Source organism: Chiloscyllium punctatum, chromosome 6 (assembly GCF_047496795.1).
Source record: "Chiloscyllium punctatum isolate Juve2018m chromosome 6, sChiPun1.3, whole genome shotgun sequence".
NCBI lineage: Eukaryota > Metazoa > Chordata > Chondrichthyes > Orectolobiformes > Hemiscylliidae > Chiloscyllium > Chiloscyllium punctatum.
In genome coordinates this window covers 30,143,426-30,161,392 of record NC_092744.1, presented here as the reverse complement: position 1 = coordinate 30,161,392, position 17,967 = coordinate 30,143,426, and the positions used below count along the sequence as shown (strand labels likewise).

The window sequence follows — 17,967 nt, the reverse complement described above, 5'->3', positions numbered from 1 at the left end:
GAAAAGGGCATACAGGGATATGTCAACAAGGATGAGAATTTAAAACAAAATTCAACAAGTTGTTTAATCCTGAGCCAAGGCAGGTCATTTGAACACAAGGCGAATGGGACTTGGAGTTGATGAGATTAAAGACATGAATGAGGGTAAAAGACTCAGCATATGGTAGAAAGAGTTAACCTTTCATTTAGAGTGACCATCATCCATTCTGACCTGTTGAATATATCAAACAGTTTTTGTCTCATTTCAGATTTCTAGCATTCACAATATTTTGCTTGAGGTATTCAACAGATGAACAGCGGTAAGGATGAGTTCAAGTAATGCTACAGAAGTAAAAATAGGCCAATTGAAACAGATAATATTGTCTAGTTTTCTTTGAATTATTCACCATTTATTCTGGCCCAGTACCACACCACTTCATCTGATGGCCAAGTATTCGACTTTCAATTTCGAGGAAGGACAGTGACAAACTGCTAACATCACTGGAGTAATAATCTTGAGTCTTGCACGCTAATGGTCTGGGGCCAGGGGTTAAAATTCCACCATTGCAACTCGTGGACTAATTACCTGCAATTAAATAATGATTCTGGACTCGAAAACTACTCCCAATAATGGTGACCACAAAACTATCAGGGATTGTCACAATAACCTTTTTGATTCACTAACATCCTTTAGGGAAGGAAATCTGCCAGCCTTACCTATTCTGGCCTAGATAGGATTCTAGATCCTTAACTGCCCTCTGAAGTAGCACTGTTAACTTGACCTTTGCTCCAAGATAGTAACATTTAATCTACAGCTACACTAAATTTACAGCTCCCAACAGTTCAGCTGGATGGCTGATTTTTTTTTTAACAAAACTTAATTTACCAGTCAGTGTTCATCATGCTGGAAATCACCTGGCTTAGATTTTGCTCATGCTTCATACAAAGCTAAAAGCTTTAATCTGCTTGACAATAATTTATCACAAACAGTTGTAAAGAACATGTCTGGAATTGTAAACAAATCAGAGATCTGCATGCTGGTATACGCAAGAATAAACAGCTCCACACAACTGTAATTGTGAACAATATCTATTCAAATAATCAAGTATTTAAGTAAAGTTCACAGACTATACCTGTCATACTTGTGAGATATTTCAAGTTAAAATAAGTCATTTTTGTTTGGTGTGCACTATGAAACACATTTTATCAAATCTTTACTCAGATTTATTGAACTCCTTTTTTAATAACAAAAGGCTATCCTGCTATCACAGTCGTGAGTTTGAATGCAATTGAATTATTATGCAGTAATTGAAAGAGATTATATACATTGTGTAGATTTGTATTTCTTTTATTCTAATAATATGGCATTCCTGTAAGCCTTTAAGCCAACGTATGCCAGATGTCTAAAAAATATAAAAAGTTGGTTTAAAAAAAAAGATGAATATCAAATACTGACTTTTGATTTGAGTTTGCCTAAAATAGATCTTTGGAAAGAGACATTTAAAGGAACATTCACAGTACAATTGGCCAATTCAGCAGTTTTCTAAATCATGGTTCCTTTCTCCAAAAGTTTGAATCAAATGCTGCACACTAGAAGTGACTCTTGTGAAATAGTTTTTATGATTACAATGTGACTTTATGTCATCAAACAAGGATGCATTTATGAATCAATGTCTTATTTGGCAATACAATTTCCAATTACTGATGAATGTTAATGTGGTAGCCAGTTAAAACTGGACCTCAAGACAAAAACATAATTTGAAGTCTTGTACACTGGATTTTACAATAATTTCAGCATCTCTCAAAATGAAGTGAATATTACAAGAGATGTACTGGCATATCATGAGTGATAAATATGATCAGAACTTTAGAACATCTTAAAAGGAAATTTGAACACTGGTTTCTCTCCTGGTAGCAACTATTCTGTGGGGATAAAAACAGGAGGAGCTGATTGAAGACAGGAACTTCATTAAATAATTATCACAGCTGTGTGGAATGCAGTTGGATATCAGGTTACTGAGCAACCAACTGCAGAATAATTCAACCAATCTTCTGGCAATATTAATTATTAATACCCTTGTGCAAAGGTCACACAAAGAAAGCAGAGCATAATAACATTCTGCAAACATACTCTATGGTTGACAAAAGCTGATCAAAAGTGAACTCAAGCCCACAATAAAACTGTCACATTCACATGAATTGTGTGCAAGTGCCAGATCAATATTCCCACTGAATCTTGTTCTTGTTGGTGAATACAGGAGATGAAATTGGAAGGAAATGTTGGTATAAAATGCATTTTGATTCAGTGTAAAAACTTCAGTGAATTTCTTGAGAATACCTTGAACTTCAAAATTTACTCATGGCAGATATGAGTCATCAGTTTAAAAAAAAATCGGCATCTTACCCTCTCAAGTGTGATTTCTTCATATTCATAATCTGCATCTGTACCATTTACCTACAAAAGAACCAAGACATGTGAAATGTTAGCTAAGAAAAAAATAGTTACATTTGACAAACACTAAAAATTATTCATATTTCAGTTTTTGTTTCAGATTGATTGGTCACAAGTGTGATAAAATTGCAATGATTACTTCTATGGCTGTGGATTCATGTTCACAGGAGACACATACACTTAAATATTGGTAGTATTCATTTCCAATCATTTAACTTCATACTAAATGCAGTCGTTCATTGAAACCAATGAGCAATATACACTGTTAGTTTCAACTTAAAAATGATTCTTTTTCTCAGCTTTTTTGATCTGCAAATGTGAATGAGTTACTCATGCAAAAAGATAACACTTCTATGAGTGAAATGGAAGTCACAGCAAGTTTCACATTAAGGCAAGTACACCAGATTTTACAACACCAAAAAACAGCAAACTCGTGACAAATTGCAATGTAGTCCAATTACTTTTGATTTAAATGAGAAGGGGCTGACAATAAAAATACATTGAGCATTACCACACCAATGCATAGTAATTGTTAACTTACTCTTTTATGGTATTGTCCAAATACATTATTATTGGTGGCTATAATTATCATAGAAATGGATTCTTACAGACAATACAATTGGTTAAGGGATAGACCAGTATTAAAGTGGTTCATCAAACTGCAAGAGCTTGGAATCCAAGCAGCAGAAGAAAGATCAACAGAAAAAAAAAGGAGCAGAAATACAAAGCTCAAGAAATACTTCTTCAATGAAAAAGGAGGTAACTAAAGTTAGACCAACAAGATTGTTATTTTAACTGACTGTGTGTTCTGGAGCAAAACTTATTTTCAACTAATGACTATTTCTCCCTTAGTATATGGAAGTTTCCAACAGGTTAGATGGGAATGCTGCATCTGCATCTTCCACATGGAAACAGCATCTCACTCAACTGTGTTTAGAAATAGGCTCACAATTTCACCAGGAGAAAGTGAGGACTGCAGATGCTGAAGATCAGAGTCAAAAGGTGTGGTGCTGGAAAAGCAGAGTCAGTCAGGCAGCATCAGAGGAGCAGGAGAGTCGACGTTTCCTGATGAAGAGCTTATGCTCAAAATGTTGACTCTTCTGCTCCTCAGATGCTGCCTGACCAACTGTGCTTTTCCAGCACCACACGTTTTGTCTCATAATTTCACCAGTTTATGGTAAAATAATAAATTGGATTCTTGCCTGGTGAAGGGTTTTTAAAATATAAATAATCGGTTGTACAGCAGTTACAATTTCTGCTAGAATTACTTATTGCAGATTGTGCAGGAATTCTCTCTCATCATCATATCTGGCATTTCTTCTCCAACTGTTTTGGAACATGACAACTCTAGAAAATTATGGGAACATACACCTGTTTCTCAATATTTCATAATAAAGGATTTTAAAGCTATGCAACGTCAATTTGTAAACAAACCTAACTTTTCATTAGCTGGATAACTGCACTGACATGAAGTTAAAACACCCTGACAACTACGTGTATCTATTGAATCAATGGTGGTGCACTGTATTTAGTGTTTCACTAAACTGGCTCCAGTGAGAATTACACAACCACTTTAAAGGGGTCCTTTCACATCTGAATTATTCAGCAGTACAAATTAACAATGGAATTTGGAAAGAACTTGGCCTCAGCTAATGGCAACTGACCCAAAATCCCAGTGCTGAACACACTCGAGTCAGTCAGAAAAGATGGGAAGAGCCTCGTTTCAGTATTCAACTTGATAGTTTCTGTACGGTGCACTGAATGCAGTAAAACTTATCAAAAAACACTTGTTCACTTCACTACTGGTTGAAAGCAGTCCCCTCCAAGAATCAAAATTTCTTGTCAATGCATTTTTTGATTTACAAACTACACTTGATTGATAGTTGAAATTGTCATGATCAAGTATCAGTTAACCTTTGTAAGCATTCTCAACATTGCAAATATATCACTGAAAATGAGATTTACACTCTGGAGATGAAATGATTCAGAAGATTGTAAAAAAAATATACATTTATATAGGTGTCCAGGTAGCAATGGTGTTTGCTACAATCTGAGGTCTGAAATAGCAGGGAAAATAAGGATGGAAGTTTCACTGAGACTTTGAAGAAAAAAGATAAACTGAATGTAGTAGTTTTATATTCCTCGCCTCATAACCAGATGCACCTTTAACCAGAAACAGATTTATCTTGTCTCTCAGTAAGGTGAGATACTTTAGACAAGTAATAGGAAGCAAATTAACTTCTTTACTGGAACAGAGAAAGGGGTGATCCAAATAATGGCCAGTGGTGGCATTGTGGTAATGGCACTGGACTAGTAACCCAGAGCCCCAGGTAAAAGCAGAGGGGATATGGGTTTGAATCCAACCTTAGCAGATGGTGAAAATTAAAGTGGGGGGAAAAACAAGTGCAATTAAAAGCATGCCAATTGGCCACCATATGTTTGAATCTTAACTGACCTTTGAAATGGCTGAGCAACCCACTCACTTCCATAGCAATTAGGGATGGGGAATAAATGAAGACCTAACTGGCAATGTCCACATGAGTAATTAAAACAATCACACTATTTAAACATGTCCTTATAGATGAAAACTCTTGATAAGGGAAATAATAATAATGGGCCAGATTTTACTATGGAAATCATGGAAAAGCTGTCATTGCCATCATTCTTAAATTTTAAATTGTAAGAAACCGCTGGCAACCACGCACGCACAGTTAAAAGCTGTGTTCTGATTTGCTTAGGTTGTCTAAAAGCTTTTGCTGTTACCTTGAGCTTGCCTAGAGGTCAGACATCAAAAACTAGCTGGATGTACACCAATAAAAACCTACTAGAAATATTCTGGGCTTGTCCACTGCAGTATAGGTAAATTTATAATAATTTATAATTTAAATAACCAAGGTCTTCTCCACAGGGTGGGGGAGTCCAAAACAAGTGGCATAGATTTCAGGGGGGGGGGGAATTTAAAAGGGACCCGAGGGACAACATTTTCACACATAGGGTGGTGTGTGTACAGAACGAGCTGTCAGAGGAAGTGGTGGGGGCTGGTACAATTATGACATTTAAAAGACACTTGCACACGTACATAGTTAGAAAGGGTTTAGAGGAATACAGAGTTGATAAAGCACAACAGGTCAGGCAGCACCTAAGGAGCAGGAGAATCGACGTTTTGGGCATAAGCCCTTCATCAGGAATGTGGTGAGGGGTTGGGAGGAACAGGGATGGCAGAGAGAGAGAGAGAGAGAGACAGACAGACAGAGGCCAGGGGTGATGGAGAGGGTGAAGTGGGGCCGGGGGCAGAGGGCAGGAGGAGAGCAGCAAAGCAAAAAAGTGCTCAAATAAGGAAAGCAGTGTAATGTTGAGGAGTTTGAATTATTTGCCCATTAGTCTAGAGCAGCCAAGAGTAAAATTATTTGTTCATTACTGTGCTGGGTAGAATCTGGAGGACAGCTCAATAGGGTTAATATATAATAATCCAAAATATTGTCCTTTTTTTGGATTGATGCATTGCTGACAAGGTAAGCATTCATTGCTTCTTCTAATTGCCCTTGAGAAGTTGATATTATCAACTTACCATGTAGGCAAGCATCTGGGCATCTTACTGAAATTTACAATTACAGCCTGTTCCTGAACCTAGTCTTAACTACCTTTACAGCATTTGAGCGATTTCCTCACAATGGTCAAATGCTACAACCCAAGCAGTTGTACAACAAAAACATGATTCTTCAGACTGATTATTAATTTTGCTGTTTAGAATGAAATGAGAATTCAAAAAGACTAAGCATTTTCTTTCGGGGTAAGACATCTAAAATCATATCTTCAAGCTTTCACAGAATGAGTCCAGTATAGCACTGCCCAGGCCCAGTAAAATGAGGTGCACGGTAATAAAAACAAAACAAGCAGATGCTGGAAGTCAAGTTTTAAAAAATAAAAATCCTAGAGAAACCAAGCAGTTTCAGTATAATCTGTGGAGAGAAAAATAAAGTTAACGTTTCAAATCCAATTGTCTGAAAACCCAAAGAAGCAAGGAAATAAATCAATAAGCAGGACTTCAAAAGATAGTAATCTCAATATTTTTCCCAGAACACAAGCTAACAAGATCAGGAACAGAAGAATAGACTGGATGAATGTGTGGCTGAAGGGATGAAATGGGAGAGAGGGATTTAGCTCGAGGCCATTTGGACCAACATTAGGTAAGACAGGATATGCCGAAACTGAACAGGTTGTTCCCCAGCAGCACTGGGGTTGATAGCTTTGCAAGACTAGCTCTCACTAATGCTGTAGGGGACAGGCAGGGGTACAGGAACCTGAGCAGGAAGACATATGAGGAAAACAAAGATGGAAATGAGAAATGAAAAGTAAGAAGCAAAAACTGAAAGGCAGAGGAAAGAAATCCTATCTGCAAATAGAGCTGTAGTATAAAAGACATGTAAAAAAGACAAGTCAAAAGATACCATGTCTGAATGCACATAGCATTCCCCAAAAAAAGCAGACTAATTAACAGAATGGTAGAGTATTATTTAAGTGGTGATAGATTAGGAAACATTAAGGTATGAAGAGGCTTGGGTATCATTTTATTCTTACAAAACTCATTCGTGGGACATGGACATCACCGGTGAGGCCAGCATTTCTTTCCCAATCCTAGGTACCATTGAGAAGGGGGTGGTGACTTGCTTTCTTGAACTGCTGCTTTATCCTGGGGATAATGTCAAGCTGCTCAAAAAGTGGTATTGGAGCTGCACTCATCCAGGCAAGTGGCGGAGTATTCCATCACATTCCTGACTTGTGCCATGTACATGGTGAACAGGCTTTGGGAAGTCGGGTAGTGAGATTCCTAGCCTCTGACCCACAATTTATATTCAAGGTTTGTGAGAAGAGTTGTAGCTCGGGTGCTCGTTGTATGGCCACAATTTATATGGCTAGTTTTGTCCAGATTCTGGTCAATGGTCACCTGCAGGATGTTGATATTAGGGATTCGGTGATGTTAATGCCATTGAGTGCCATCATTCGTGTATGCCAATTACTGAAAGGAGTCTAGAAAAGTGAGAGAGTATAAATAGGAGGGTGGGGGTGGGGGAAGATAGCTGGGAAGGCCGATTGGTTGATGCAGGTGATGGTGATGGTGATAGGTTGGAGGGGAGGGTGGAGTAGATAGATGGGAAGGAAGATGGAGGTAGGACAGCTCAAGAGGGCGGTGCCAAGTTGGAGGGTTGGGTCTAGGATAAGGAGGGGGTGAGGAAACGAGGAAACTGGCAAAATTGACGTTGATGCCATGTGGTTCAAGCCATTTCAGACTAAGATAAGCTAAGATATTACTTCACTTTGAGGGTAGTGAACCTGTGTAATTCTACCACAGAAGGCTGAGGATGCCAAGTTACTGGATATATTTAAGAAACAGCAGATTTCTGGAGGCTAAAGACATTAAGGAATATTGGGAAATTTCAGGAGAGAAAGAAGATTAGCTGCAATCTTATTGAGCGGCAGACTGGAATGGTGGGCTCAAAATATCAATTCTGTTTCTCTCTCCATGAAGGCTGCAAGACTTGCTGAGTTTCTCCAGCATTATGGACGGCATGGTGGCAAAGTGGTTAGCACTGCTACCTGAGCACCAGAGTCCCAGGTTGAATTCCCGCCTCAGGAGATTGACTGTGTTTAGTTTGCACATTCTCCCAGTGTCTGCGTGGGTTTCCTCCAGGTGCTCCGGTTTCCTCCCACAGTCCAAAAACGTGCAGGTTAAGTGAATTGCCTATGCTAAATTGCCCGTAGTGTTAGGTGAAGGGGTAAATGTAGGGGAATGGGTCGGTGTGGACTTGTTGGACGAAGGGCCTGTTTCCACACTAAGTAATCTAATTTTGCGTTTATGAAAGAAATATTGTGATTATATTCCAGTGTCTCAAAGAATTGATACTGCAACAGAATTTTCCCAAAATAATCTGCTTTACAACTGCAACACGCTCCAAGGAATCAAAATGATGAAGACAATGAAATTTATCATTTCTTCTACTGAAAGCCTGCAAAGAAAAAACTGCTTATTCTTACTTAGTATCTTTTCTGAATACTTAATGTAACACACAAGCTGCTTTTAATTGAGCAAGAACAATTAATGCAACTTTTCATTTTGAGGATACGTTTCATTGCAAATAAAATCTTGGGTGGCTGGAGACAGATATAGCTTAACAACTTTGAGAAGCGCAATTTAAAAAAAAAATTCTCCATCTGTAACTTAGATTAACAAGGAATTGAACTTAAATGTCAAAGCTATAGACTGTCAGCTATCAAAGTCACCATTTTGCAATCAACCTGCTTCACAAATTAAGCTAGTAATTGACTATGTGGGTCAGACATGGATTTCGATTATATGCCTGAGAGTTGTCATCTACATGGAAGGCCAATGCAGAAGCAAAAAGCTTATATTTGAAAACATCTGCTCGGCTCTCTGCTGATTAATACCTTTGCATTTTTCAACTCCTGTTTTTAATAGTTTCACACATGAAAGGCAAAACTGAAACTTACATACGGCTGAGATTCCAAACTATCTGTATTCACCACAACTGGAGGTGGATTCGCCTTGAAAGAAAAAAAAAATGAGAAAGGAACAGTTAAAACATGTTAAGAAATGCAATAAATAAACTATTTCAAGTGTAACACCTGAAATTCAATACTGCATCGGCATCAACTATTGTCTCCTACTCAAAAGTGCCCAAAATAAATAGGAATAGTAGATAATCCTGTCATTCCTGACTGGGAAATTATTTAATGGCGCATCAGGTTATATAAATTTCTTCATGCAAATCTCCAGCTTTTCTGCTAGAGTCTGAACTAAATTCTATTCAAAAGAACCCAACATTTGGTGTGGTTAGGATTGAGTTTAAAAACACAAAATTACAACACAAATTGGTTTTGGTCCATTTTTTGGCTCAATTAGCCCATATCAGTATTTACTCTCCATGTGAGCAAATAGTTCTGATCACATTTACCAACTCTGTTCTCATATTCCTTCACACCCATTCCTTCATTCATCTATCTAATTTAACCTTGAATATCAACCGTTTCTACTTCATCTTGGTCATAAATTCAAAATCCTCACATCTGAAAAATAAATCTTCTCTTATCCCCTTCTGTCATATATTTAACTTATGGACTTTCGTTCATGATCCTTAAGATTGGAAATAACCTGCTTCTATTAACTATACCCCATCCTTTTCACGATCATACTGTCCAATGATCAGCATTATTTAAACAAAAACACAACTTTTTATATGTCATCCATTTTGTATGTCCCAATACGTGGCAGAATCTGCACTGCTCCCTCTCCAGTCTCAATGCCCTTCCTACACTGTGGAGCTCTATCCTAATAGCAGAAAGGTCAAGGTTGTTTTTCTTCTCAGACTCATCATGACCTCTTGACTTCAAGGTCCCAAACATGCTAAAGTCTATAGCTTTATTCATTTCTTCCCCTCCCCCAAATGGCCTTATTAACTGAAGGTTTTGTACTCACAAAACCCCAACTCTTTCATAGAACAAGGTAGAATTATGCTTGTGCTAACAAATACATGCTACGATATTGAACTCCATTCAGTCTTTTCAGCAACTTGAAGATTATTTTGCAGTTTCCTTAAGTTTTCCAAAAAAACTTAGGTTTTGTTAACATCTAAATATTTTAACAATGCTCCCCCTGGATCTACATTCAAATCATTGAACAGAATTGGCCCCAGAACTGAATTCAGAGGAAAACCAGTTTGCAATTACTCTGATAAACTGTGTTAATGAGTATATTTAAGTATTAATACTTTTTGAGAATTCATGTTTAATAGAGTGCAGACAATAGGTCTTTTGCATTGAAAAGATTCCTGCACTTTCTTTTGTTCAAAAGAAAGTCCCAAAATGCCCTAAGGTCTTTTAAAACACACTGCTGGGAAGTCACATAGCTTAAGCTAATTGCTTGGACTTTTTTTTAACTGAAAATCACATACTTTGATTTGTGTCTTTGTATTGGCTATCGTTTGGATTTTAGTTGCAATGCAGCCTTCCCAGCGAGAGAAGCTACACAGGTATTCCTTTAACTTTTAGAGAATCCCAGTGTGAAACCTGATAAATTTGTGCAATTGATCTCTACAAAAAAAAACTCTGAATTCTCGACATCTCCTGAGTGAATGATACTTAAAGGCCCAAGTAACAATTGCCTGTGGTTAATGACACCTGTCACCTGTACCAGAATGCTGACTGAAAGCCATCTTGAACCTTTCATAACCTATCCTTTCTTCATTCAGGAGCTGACAAAAAGTTAATTGGCCAAAATATGTTTTTTCAAAATTAATATCTGCAGAGAAGCTTTTTGATTTTTTTCCCCCTTTATTGGACTCATGAGTGAGAGCTGGCATTATTTATAAGGATAATGTTTACACTTTGGGAGCTTTTGCGGCAGTGTTATGCCCCTCCTTCTGAACCAAGAGACCTGGGTTCAAGTCCCATCTGTTCCAGCAAAATGCTGCAACATTTCTGATCAGCATAATTAGGAAATACCAATATCGATGTGTTTGGGCTCTTGTGATACCATGGTAGTGTTCTTACCTTTAAGCCAGAAGGCCAGGATTCAATTCTTATCTCATGCTGAAGTGTGTAATAACACATCTGAATTGTATGATTAATAATATCTAACATTTATACCTTAACATTTCAAATTCTGTTAATCAGTTTTAAATCTATGATCGGAGTCTGGTTTTCACAATAAATCAATAATTTTGTTCTTTATTAAAGCAACCTGGTTGATGGATCTCTTTGTTCTAAATTAAATAGAATGTATATTATTGATATGACCAATTACAGAGAAAAACATTTATATTGTCATGCGTGGAGTCGGACAAGAGATAGAGACAATGTAATTCTCTATTGTTAACAACAAACTTTCCCAATTGTCCCAACAACTTATTTGTCTCTTCAATCAAGTTTATCATGCACTCCCTAATTCCTAGCCCCTTAGTCTTATCTAAGAAACTATGAAGTCTTACAGGTTTGTCATCAATCCAACTGGGTTTGAAGTGGATTCAAGCAGAATCTCTCAAGGGAAATATCGAGTGGGTATATAAAGTGCTTTCGCAGAGGGATGGATGTTGAGAAAACAGCAGCAAATTTCAAAACCTGCCTGCCCCCTCAACGTAAGAATATTGTGAAACATGCAAGAGGGGAGTGGATTCAGTACTAACAGAAACTCCTTGGAGTGACACAACCTTGTTGAAAAATTCAATATAAATAATTCACCCAAAGACTCTTTTGAAGATGTAACGAATGTATTTTCATTTATCTGTTCATTCATATTGAGAAATGGGAATTTTTTGGGCATGAATAATTCAGTTAAAACTTCTTTGTTCCACCAATCTGAGCCAAATATAATTAATATTTATAACCAATGCATTGACTACTTAGAATACTGAAAGAAAAGTTGCTTTAACAAAGATCCCCTTCCATGAATCTGGGATAAAAAAAGTAGACAAATAAAAAGAGCTCTGGATGCTCCTTTGACAGTGGTACTTACAGAAATCAAATTTTGCAAAATATTTTTTGAAAAATCAGTATCATTTAACCAGCTAACAACAAACAATAAAACACTATAACTCAGTACAGTGGCTGTGGTTTGCACTGCTATCTCATCGCACCAGGGACCTGGGTTTGATTCTCCCCTTGGGTGACTGTGTGGAGTTTGCACGTTCTTTCTGTGCCTGCTTGTGTTTCTTCCAGGTTGTTTGGTTTCCTCCCATAGTGTGAAGATGTGCAGGTTGGGTGAATTGGTCATACTAAATTGCCACATAGTGACAAGAGATGTGCGGACTAGCGAGATTAGCCAAAATAAATGCCTGGTCTAGGTGGGATACTCTTCAGACGGTTGGTGTAGACTCAGTGACCTCTACCTGCACTGTAAAGATTCTATGATAAATCTAGAAATTGTGTCAATCCAATTAGCGAAATAGAACATTCAGTCTTTGAGAGTTTTGTCAAATTGGCTTTTGAGGTCAAAACTGACACAGCCTGCATGAACAAGAAAGCAATCAAACAGTAAGGGAGTAAAATGGAAATGGCCAAATAAGCTTAGTTTCATGATTACTTACATGAGAAATTACCCACTTTTCTTGATGGTGTAATATATTTAAATATATTTATTTTTTGTGTGGCTATTCATTTTTGCTCAAAAAAATAAACACGTTAAAGATATAATACTTTCAGGCTTAAATGTCAAGAAAATGTAAGCAATTTTTTTATAAAATGGTCCTCTACTTATTCTAGGAGGCAGGCGTCACTGCATTAGGAATGCCTGATATGAATTTCAATCATGATATCCAAGATTTTGTCCTCCGGGAAAATATTAGTCTGCCATACAGAGCCCAGTTTAAATCTTGGTTCTTATCAATTGCATATCTGTCAGTTTCTGGTACCTAATAAATCTATATGTCTGGATGTAGATTCTATCCACTAATAAAGTAACAGGACAAAGAAAGCTTCAGGCTCATTAGATTCAAACAAAGCAACTAGCAAATTCAATACATAAGTCCAAATGGACTGAACTAATCATGGAGTCACCAAGATATACAACACAGAAAAAAGCTCTAAGGCCCATCATGTTTTTCAGTCCTTGGCCCCCTAGCCATGCATGCCTTGTCAACACAAGTGTACATCTAAATAAATACGCTTTAAATATTGAGGGTTTCTGTCTCTACTACCCTTACAGGGAGAGTTCTAGATTCCTACCACCCTCTGGGTGAAAGTCATTTTCCTTATATCACCTCTAAAGCTCCTGCCCTTAAATCTATATCCTCTGGTAATTGATTCCTCCACCAAGGGGAAAGATTCGTTCCTGACTATGCCCTTCAATGTTATACATCTCAATTATGGCCCCCCTCAGTCTCCTCTGCTCCAATGAAATCAATTCCAATCTACCTAATCTCTCTTTGTAACTAAAGCTCTCCAGCCCAGGCAACATCCTGGTAAATCTCCTCTCCACTTTCTTCAATGCAATCATATCTCTCCTACCTGAACTTTACATAAGGACAGATTACTGGAGTATGGGAGCTGCTTCTCATTCTGGGGCTGCAGAGTTTAGTCACCCTGAACTTAAAACATCTATCTTAAAGCCATCCTGAGAAGGGATGGGCAGACCATGCAAAAACTAAAGATATATATCACATGATTCACTTTCTAAAATTCTACTCCAGCAAGTCAGACCTAAGACTTGTTTGCTCAAACTTTCCAAACATTTTGTTCAATATGTTTGTTCATATATTTATTTCCTCCATATTGTATGATATTAGTTTGATTTGTGTTTTCATCTGTGCTTTCCAAAGACATAAATAATGAATTCAACTGACATAAATACAACTTCATAGTTCTAGATTTGGTTTGTGACCAACCTAGATTTTCTCGACAATCTTAGATTCTCATTTTTGAAGTGGGTTTTCTACCAAGATTTTCCTCAATTCAAGGCAATAAGCACAATTTGAGATGTCACAAATATTTTAAATTTAGGCATTGGAACAAAGAGTTCAAACAACCAGCAGGTTAACCACTCCAGAGCTTCAAGTCATCAAGGACAGGTGGGAATACCAAGGGCTTAAAATCAGATCAGCCAAGATTTTATTCAACGGTGAAACAGGTTCGAAGGGCTGAATAACCTACTCCTGTTCCTGATTCGATATTCACATGTTATACAGTGAATTCCAGATTAATGAAAACAATGTTAACCCCATCTCCTTAATTCTATTTGCTCATCACCAAGTGCCCCAGTAAATCTACCAAATAATATTATACAAGATTACAATTCACAAAATAAATTTTGATTATACAGCAACAAAATCAAAACATTCAAAAGAAAAAGATAGAACAAAACCTGTTGACTGTCAGACGAGAAGACACTGGCATCAGCAGGGACTGGCATAACAGGGATCACAGGGATTACAGGAGTAGTGGGAGGAGTAGCCTCTATCTGCTAAACAATAGCAAGGGATCAAATTTCGAGACAACTGCATAAAAAAACAATTGAGCAAGTCTAACAGAAACAATAAGCATATATACTAAAGTCTTACTGCTTAGTAGCAAAACTCAATAAAGCGAGAACACCCGGCAAGATCTTGTTTTTTTTCGGGATTGTGGTGGATGGTGGATGGGTGGGGGTCTGAGGTGTGGAAGAGAATAATGAAATGCCAGCCAAAATCAAATTGTGTAACAAACTTAAAATGTTCATGCTGTCCATTACACGTCAAATACCTACTCCACCCAGCCATTTGAAAATTGGAATTTCTCCCAACCGAGCTTATTATTTTTCTGGCAATGCATATGTTAGATTTCACACAAATGCTGTCAAGTTTCTGAAACGCAAAGTTCAGCATATAATCAAGACCCAAAGTGAAGTTATGATCGAAATAAATTAGATTTTAAGAGTCGTACTCAGTCACTGCATTCTTGGAAAAAAAAGAGTACAAAACGTTTTTTTGTACTTGATATAATAACCAACTTAATCTAAACAGATTTCAAATATAATTAGTATCAAACCAATTTAAAGTTAATGGACAGCACAAAACAGTTCTTCTGTGATTCTACATCTTCGATTACAAAGATTAATTCGTTTAAATAGGTTAGTAATTAAGATTACATTTTAAACACAGTGTCAATAGAACAGTATTCTTACAAAATTTTATATTCCTTCTAAATACCTATGCTCTCTGGATGGTACAAAAGAAGTTGAGCAGACCATCAATCTAAACTTCATATTGGGCGTGGAAAGCAAGTAAATTCTGACAAAATCCTTAATTGCAGCATTAGAGCCCATAAACACATATTATTCCTGCAGTACATCGGACGTCAGCACTACTTCTTTAATTAAGAACCCAAAGCAGAAACAGAAACTGCAGGAAAAACTCAGCAGGTCTGGCAGCATCTGTGGAGACAAATCAGAGTTAACATGTTGGCTCCAATCACCCTTCTTCAGAAAACACTGAACTTGGATTCCTCAGGACCCAAACCTGAACTTGTATTTCTCTCCACTGATGATACCAGACCTGTTGAGTTTTTCGAGTAATTTGTTTTTTTTCCCCTGATTTCAAGCATTCACAGTTCTTTTAGTCTTTAATAATTAAGCATGACTTCAACAGCAATGTAACAGAAATTCTCCCATCTGGTCCTACTGTTTACTCGGTGGTAATTTTTCAATTAACTGTAGATTCCAGGAAATATGCCCCACTTGTGAATCTACCTTATGGTGTTTCATATTATCTCGCTATAGTCTTCAAGCTTAACACTTTAATATTTAATGCAAGTACTGTGAAGTTGAGAAGGGAATGCAAGGTGTGCAGGAAAGGTTAGGAATGGGCAACAGAAGGTGGACCTCAAAATTAGACCTCAAAATCAATCAGGCATTTGATTTTAAAATGCAACAACTTGATGCTTAAAGTCAGATATCCTAGCAAATAGGAGTTTTATGTCCAGCATACATCACTATGGTCACTTTATTTCAATCATTAATTTAGTTTGTTGCACAGTGGTTTCAATAACTGGTATCCTCAAAACACTTCCAGAAACAGCAGCATTCAAAAGAAGAGTTTGAATATATAGACTGTAATGATCATGGTGTAGAGACTGCCATTCAATTCCACAAATATGGCAGAATAATTTAAAAATATTTACCCCCACACAAAATATCAAATGAAACTAACCTCTGAATTTTTTTTTGTCTGCAAAGAGTAGTTATACGCCTTCAAGCAAAAAAGCATGGATGTACTTGCATTGTGTCCTTGAGGAGAATTCCAAAACACTAGCTACATACATTGAATCACTGCAAAGTGCAACAACCAATATACAAGCAAATGTGGCAGCCATTTTGTACTCAGTAAATATAACAAATCAGATTAATGATTATTATTTGAGACAAGAACATTAGCCATGCTACCAAGAGAATGCTTTGTTCTTCTGAATAGTGCAGTGGTATTCACTCAAATAAAGCAAGAAAACATTGCATACTTAAACCTACAACTTTGCAAAGATGAGCCCACGAATTGAGGCAATCTAAAATATTTTGAGAGGTCTTCCATAGATATCAGGTTATCATATTGGCCTTATAGGACAGAATACTTCATTACATTTATATTGTTTTTCAGGTCCAAACAATATGCTGCTCCCTCACCTGAAAGTAACTATCTTAGATTTGATAAAACGGAAGCTCAAGTCCAAGTTCAAGCTCCACTATAATGTGATTTGATTTGGTTCATCAAAAAAAAGGTTATTTTACAGGAATCAATCAAAAAGGCAGTCAAAGGACACCACAAAGTGTAAATGAGCAGATGGCCAATACACCTGGAGGGTGTCTTGGATAAAAGCAGCAATCAAAATCTCCTCTCAGCATGTTTTACATAATGCCCTCTAAACAAAATAAATACAAGTACAGTCCTCAAATCTGGCATGCTTGGCCTGATGACACGTCAGATTTCAGATACTTCCTGATTTCTAAGCTGGTCTGTTCATGCTCAGCCAGGTCAGCTGAGGCCAAGGATCAATAAGCATGTGCAGCAGAAGGCAAGCAAACTAACTAATAACTAGGTTAGAGCAACACTGTGCCAATGCAGCACTAACTGAATTGTGCAGCAAATGCTTTTTGTTTTAAATTACTTAATTAAAATCGATTCACAGTAAACTATTAAAAAATGCCCTGTTTCAGATGATATCGGTTTTCAGGTAGCATATTTGAGGTACTCTACTTCTATATGGAAAAGTAGTTATGATAACACTGCTGTACAGGCATTTATAAGGTTGGAGTGGTCTCATCAAACAAACTAACAACAGCCACAATCAATTTAATTGGAAGCAATTAGAGTATGAATGATTTCAGAGAGTCAAGTTTCCTAACAACAGAAATAACTTCTGTATTTCATGAAGAGGTTTTCTGCAAATTAATTCTTAGAACGTTGCAGAGGCCATTTTATTCTAGAAATCATGACATACAGTTAACATATACAAAATGTAAGCTTTCTAGGACAACAACACAAACATATTTAATTACTCATCGTATTACAAGATCCAGAAGAACACAAGCTATTAATCTTTTTAAAGACCGAGATAACACAAGTGCCTTATTTAGAGCTTTTGTTTATTTTTGAAAATATGATGTGTGCATTTTCCAGGGAGCTGTGGGTAGAGGGCATTAGAGAATGCAACCCTGTACGTTTCTCCCAGGAGGTAACACTGGTCACTGAGCCGCTGAAAAGGCAAGTCTGGTTTTACAGACCTAAATAATTGAAAGTCAACAGCAATATAGGATTTTTTGAAATTGTAAAGCAATCCATTAGTGTAGTTCTCCTACATCATAAAATCCAACATATGAAAGCAACAGCTTCATCAGGCAAATAAAAAGAAATGAAAATGTTACTGCAGCTCAGCATAGCCCCTATGTGGTCTCTAGCAAGGAAGGTGAAACCAAATATTTGGAGTTCCTGTAATTGAGACATATATTAAAGCAGGGAAAAGTGAGGACTGCAGATGCTGGAGATCAGAGCTGAAAATGTGTTG

The 17,967-nt window shown here is 37.1% G+C and overlaps 1 protein-coding gene across 29 annotated transcripts in view; it reads right to left on the bottom strand.

Moving 5' to 3' along the window:
- The window catches only part of LOC140478823 (disks large homolog 1), a 459,945-nt gene that overhangs the window by 157,217 nt on the left and 284,761 nt on the right, over window positions 1–17,967 (bottom strand). For 17 of the 29 annotated variants that reach the window (XM_072572237.1, XM_072572240.1, XM_072572246.1 and 14 more), the window contains 3 exons: window positions 14,300–14,398; window positions 8,938–8,991; window positions 2,383–2,433 (listed from right to left, as the gene is read on the bottom strand). In XM_072572237.1, coding sequence (XP_072428338.1) covers window positions 2,383–2,433; window positions 8,938–8,991; window positions 14,300–14,398 — 204 coding nt within the window. The remainder of the gene's footprint in view (window positions 1–2,382; window positions 2,434–8,937; window positions 8,992–14,299; window positions 14,399–17,967) is intronic. The other 12 variants (XM_072572250.1, XM_072572267.1, XM_072572268.1 and 9 more) reach the window with 2 other exon arrangements.